Genomic DNA, 6,476 nt, shown 5'->3' with positions numbered 1-6,476 from the left:
CAGGCATGGTGATAAATGATAAAGAGCCGACCATCTTAGCCCTGCAGAGGGATTTTCACGAGATTTTGAACTATCACTTAAATGAGTATACCTCAATATTTTTATATTGTCAGATTGGTTGAATCCCCTTCTATTCAATTGTATACACATTTTAAGATCAATATTCTACTCTGTAGCTATTTTAAAAATATGTCTTATAATATAACTAATCGTTGAAATTAGTGAGAACAACATCAAAAATATTAAAATTATACATATGTTGTTAAAGTTAACATTTAATTAAAAAATCTCAAACCCAAACATCGAAATTATGCCAGAAATCTGTAATAAAAATAGTTATAATGCTAACTGAGAATAAATGCTTTCAAGTATGAAAAATGAGTTAATCAAATCATTTTACAAGTCTATAAAATAAAAACTATTCTGATCACCTACACCGACTAAAACTTCTTAAAAAAACAAACTTAAATAGTGATAAAATACCATCTCAAAACAAAGAATCAATTATAAAACATTATTTAAAACCATTTTATTCTCAGTTAGAGCTAGACCAAGGTAAGTTTGCAACGATTTAGATACACGCAATGTTATTTTAAACTTCTAATTTCTATGAAATTCAGAGTATCGGCCAATAATAGATCCACCTCCATATTTTTAAGGTAGAACTTTTTTTATATTTATTATAGATATTTGTTTAGACTTTAGGTAGTCTACTAGTAGTCCTTTGTGCGAGCGATTAGAAAAATTGGTCTCATGTAATGATTTTTTGATTAAAACTTGTTTAGTAATTGCTGATTCTGCTATTGTAATTCATTGCCAGTGATCGGAACTATGGGAGTAAAACTTTAACAAAACTTATCAAGCGGACGGAAAAAGAGTGCTTATAGCCTTAAACATATTCGAATATCTATGAATGTAAATATTTTTATGGCTGTAAGTACTATACTCTTCCTATCCCTATGGACATGAATATTTTTAGGGCTGTATGCACTATTTTATGTCCGCTTAACAAATTTTGTTAAAGTTTTACTCCCATAGTTCCGATCACTGTTCATTGCAGTATTCATCGTATATTTGTATAAAATAAGTAGTAAAATATGCATTCTATAAACCACCTATATTGTTTACTCTATACATGCTAATACGAAAAAACACAAAGGTGATATATTATTGGCCGGTACTGTACGACGTATAAATAATACTTGCACAGCGTATTCTATCAGAATCGCCGCAGACTAAACTTGGTCTAACTATAAGAGCTCAACTCAAAATATCATTATTAATTGTCAGTTTTAAATACAAACCGTAACAATGCTAAACTAGAGCAGACAACATTATGCACCGATACGCGTGTGTGCGTGACTAACGTAAATCATAGCCTAAGTAGACATCGTAATAAATAGACAGCAACTTAATTGCGAAATCTAACGGACTACCGTTAATGTCAGATTAGTCAAATTAAATATACAAAGGCAGATTTTTTAAGCAAATACAGATTAAACTCCATATAACGTCACTCGATATAACGATTAATTCTCTATAACGTCGATATTTGTTGGCTATTGCTTTACTTTAATATTAATTTCGCTCTATACAACGAAAACTCTCTAAAGCGTCAAATAACGACCGGTCCCTTGAGTGTCGCTATGTAGTTTGCACTGTATGCTGCAGTAACTTCAAACCGCGTGGATTAAAAACCATACTGTGGTAGAATATGCTCTGTGTAAGTAAATAAAATATAATAAATTCAGCCATATTTTACCATGTAGTATTTAGAAATGCGTCATCACAATAAGCGAAAAAAAAAACATTAATATTACAAGAAAAATGGATAATGGGGACAGAGACTGCGCGTTTGAGGATAAGTTTCCGATATAGGCCACAAGATGGCAGCATCTTGTGGCCTATTTCGAAAACTTAAACTTGACATTGACACTTCACGTTAAAGTAGGTGCTGCCCCTGCCGACGCTACCATGCCCATTGTAGGTTCTGCCATCTTGTGGCGCAAATTAAAAACTTAAGCTTGAAATTTACATTTCCCCCAATAACAGGGGGCTGTAGTGCGGCCCCCGACATTTCATGCACGCATTTTTTAGATACGTGGAATACAACTTAATTCTAAAAATATGCCTTTTGCTTTGTCGTTCTATTCATATATATTTCTATATTAACCGTATCTATTGGGAGAGAAAATATTGTCCGATTTCATAAATAACATTTTGCTGTATAATTGTTTAAAAATATCAAATCTGTCACAATCATTACTCTTGTACACATGGAAGTGATATGAATCTAATCTCAGAGCTGCCAAAATAACTATCGAAATTATCTTAAAATTCACATGTAATACATACCTATTACAGCCTCCCAAGACCCAGCCATACAAGAAAAATATCGAAAATTTGCCAGTGACATTTGAACCTTCAGTTTAGGATCTATGAAATTATGACGTATAAAATAACACTTGCACTGCGTGTGCTATCAAAATCGTTGCAGACTTATCTTGGTCTAACTCTAGTATCAAAGTAAAGAAGCGACGCACATAAAACGTGAAACTACCTATACTTTTTAACGGCTTGAATAAAATCGTGTGTGATATCGCGTCCGCGGTACTGGTTGGTTCTTGAGAGCTGACAACAGTGAACGAGCACAGTGAACAGTGAGTGAAGTGAGTGAACGAAACTTTCATTGTATGAGTGACACTATTAGTCAGAGCCACTATTTTACAGGTTAATGTGATACACAGTGTCGGTGCAAGACCAAAACTATATGTGGGCAAGGTACATTTAGCGAGGCCCTCTGGTGGCGCAAGAAATAACGAACATTTTTACGTTCTTTCCATTGTTGAATGGAATTATGATATATTATTGACATGTCGGATAAGTTACGAACAAACAGGCCCATCAGAAGGTACACTGACATCAAACCGATAGTATAATGATATTGGAATCATATCAGTTAGCTGTTATTCGCGCGAGCGTCTTTTGTGCGGACAAGTCTGAGCGAAATGAACGCACGGATGACGGCTAAGTGATTTATTTGATTGAAAGTGCGAACTCTAATAATTATATTATATTAAATCTTGACAGCGCTGAGATTCGAATCAAGGGAAGACTAGAGACTAACAGGAATGTATATTATGTACTTGACACCCATTTTATTACCAAACTAATGAAAACATTAAAAATTACTATTGCACACAAGATTCCAAAAGATGTTTCTCGTAAGGCCCAATGTACATTACAATCTACATATTCGTTGCAATCTAATTAGTACCTTTCATGAACCAGATAATGTAGCATTTCTTTTGTTTCATGTTTATTGCTTTCTCAGACAAAGGAAATTCACCCCGATTTACTATACAGAAAGGTTCAAATTAAAAATTGGAATACTTACGAGGTAAGGCCCACCTTACGAGGTTAATTAAAAGGGTGATTTTATCAAATAAAAAAAGATATAGAAGGATTAGAAGTATTAATAATAATGGTTAATAATATGCTAATGCTTTTCAAATTTTCTCCATGGGCAATAAAAAAAAACAATTTATGTTGACGGCGATTTTGACAGCCCAGACAGCGCAAGTTTCACATCTATGACATTTACTTAACACTTGCACAATCTCGGCTATCAAAACCGCTGCCAGCTTAGCTTGGTCTGACGCTTCCTTATTTTTATTCGAAATTAGATCTCCTCTTCAAGCTGTCGAGATGTCGCTACTTAACACTTTAACACTTATTACGACAAGAAGTGTCAAGTGTTAGTAAAAGGGACCTTGATATCGTTTTGGGCGCCCACTTAATTTTTAGTATAAAAGAAGTGCAAAGAGAGTTTAATGGAATGAAATCTGTTAAATACGTTTTTGTAATATTTTAAACTCATTTACTTGGTGTTTATTTCTTACCACTATTTTAGAGTAGTGGTTATGGTCATAAATCTTTACTTTGTAGATTTTGCCCACATTTTAAGGACATAGGTTTTTTTATGGTAAAAATGCTGAATTTGAATAAGAAACTATTTACAAGTCACAATCACGTATTACGTATTAGAAAAGTGCCTTAAGCATATAATTACAGCTGCCCTTGTACTCTGCGTAGAAAGTGATAATTGACTGGTATAAAATGTACAGGCTAAGCGCTAGTTATTATCATTATGTTTACTAAAATCATGCGACAATTCTCATACAAGTAACTTTATATAACTAATTTACAATTTGTGCTTTCAATCATTAATTTTACAGATTAAGGCCAATAAAAGCCATGGCCTCGGATTCGTAGAAGAAAAAAAACAACTACGATAATGACACTTTCCTGAGAAATAGGCTACAATAAGCACCTTTTGGGTGTTCGGCTCCTTGGTTTACGTCAACAATATTGAAATTTCCTGTAAACCGTTTGGATCTATCACAAAAATACACAAATATAAAACTGATTTTTGCGCAATTTAGACTAAAATTGCGTTTTTGTTTGATTATACATTGTACATGCAAGCTTATTTAGCAAGAAATTTTGGGAGTAGTGCCTCTTTGATAGGCGTACGATAATTTTGAGACTCAAATACGATAATTCTCTTCCGCTCAACTGGCAACACTGCTAGCGTCTTTTGAGCGTCGCCGTCTAGTCAGCGATCTGGAAAATGGCGTCGCTGCGCAGTTGCGCCGACGTTGCGTCGAGCAGCAGCCAGAGTTGACTAGACGCCGACGCTCGGGAGACGCTAGTGTGGGGCGGCTTTAAGATCAAAGAAACAGAACCTTTAAGTTCTGTATTCTTTATTAAGTCATATCTTCCCTTTTTTTTCGAGAACGATTTTTACTGCTCTTTACAGGCTATAACAAAAATAACGGGGATCAGATTAAGGTTTAATCCTGTTCTGATTAGGAAAAGGTATAAGAATATAGGTTTTTGACGCAAAATATTTTTTTTTCTATGGGCTAAGTCTTCATACAAAGGCCGAAAAAAATTCGCGTCAATAAATTTTTTCTTCTACTTTTTCCTAATCAGAGCTCGGTGCTAAACGGATCTCCATTATTTTTTTTATATCTTGTATAGCACAAACGAGTTCAAACCCGATTTTTGACCACCACACACAAGTTCATACTCGGGACAAAAATAAAAAAAAAGAGTGTATTTTGATGTCAAAATGGTATTAATATATTTAAAAGGAAGACTCGCACTGAATTTTAGTAACTATATATACTATACCATACCTGAGTCGGCATTGGATATGTGTTGAAATTAGTAAACACTAAATTATACCAATCAATTATTTTCTTTACACTAAGTTCTTTAGAATAATTCATATTTACATAGATATGTTATTTTAATAATTACAGTGCTTATCACAAAATATTATGAATTATATTATAGGTTTTGCACAATTCTATATTTATACAGTTTGACACAGTCTCCTTTGATAATGGAACGACAATTATAAAAAAACTGGAAAAATTAGCATTAAATGACAAATTCCATATCATTACTAAAGAACTCTTAACGTTTAAGTTACTAATAAAAAACCGATTTTGCTTTTACTATAACGTACTGCCCATAGGTAATAGTATGGAACACTCATTATGGCGTAGTACTTTGTAGTAAAAAAAAAACAGATTATAGATTTTATTTATAATATTAATAAATAGGTATTGCGACGTAATTAGGTATTGGGTAGGCGGTGCGGCGTTACAGTGGACGACACGTCCGATCATGCGACGTGGAATGAAAAGATAAGGAAAGCAGACCCGACAATCAGATGGGAATGAAGAAGAGAGAGGGGGATTAATAAATAGGTATTAGTGATTAAGGTATCCTATTTTAAATACATATCACATAATGCTAATTTCTGCATTTCAAGGTATGTTTGTCTGCACCACAGACATATTTTCTTTATTACTTAATCGAAAGTTTCTTCACACCGAGAATACCGTTCATGATTAACTTTAATTTAAAATTATATAACACGAATACTGAACAAAATATAGGTTGACTTCAGTTCAATATGAGCAATACAAAGTTTACTTCAATTTATTGCACACACTATCCATCATTATTATGTCACAAACACCAGAAAATTCGAGAAAATATAATATTAGTCAAAAAAACTTAATTTAAATAATTCATTCCAATAGATTATTTTTTTAATTCAGGTCCATTATTAAAAATCTATTTTTTATTAAAGCACCTGAATTTATAAAAACAATAGAAAATTAAGCTTCTACATAATCCATAAACAAAATGGTAGCCTTAACACACTCGTTTTTTACGGAAATAACGCGTTAAAAACGTTAACGTGGAAAAAACTGAAATGTCATACCGTTATCCGAAAGCACTCAGTCACAACACTATCACTATCATACACTAAATAGTTCGCGTTCCGCGTCAGGTGCACCGTGGTAGCTCATAGCGTGTTGAATATGTCCCGCGCGTTATTCTTGGAATAACGTTTATAGGAACAGTCGCTGAATCAGCTGCCACTGGAATGG

General features: G+C 33.4%; 1 protein-coding gene across 1 annotated transcript in view; it reads right to left on the bottom strand.

Moving 5' to 3' along the window:
• Positions 1–257: 257 nt before the first annotated feature.
• Positions 258–6,476, bottom strand: part of LOC133529180 (TBC1 domain family member whacked) — a 30,389-nt gene continuing 24,170 nt past the window's right edge. The window contains exon 7 of the mRNA XM_061866832.1: positions 258–6,467. Within this exon, the coding sequence (XP_061722816.1) occupies positions 6,458–6,467 (10 nt within the window). The 3' untranslated portion in view covers positions 258–6,457. The remainder of the gene's footprint in view (positions 6,468–6,476) is intronic.

The sequence above is a fragment of the Cydia pomonella genome, chromosome 20 (assembly GCF_033807575.1).
Source record: "Cydia pomonella isolate Wapato2018A chromosome 20, ilCydPomo1, whole genome shotgun sequence".
NCBI lineage: Eukaryota > Metazoa > Arthropoda > Insecta > Lepidoptera > Tortricidae > Cydia > Cydia pomonella.
This window is presented reverse-complemented; position numbering and strand designations above follow the sequence as displayed.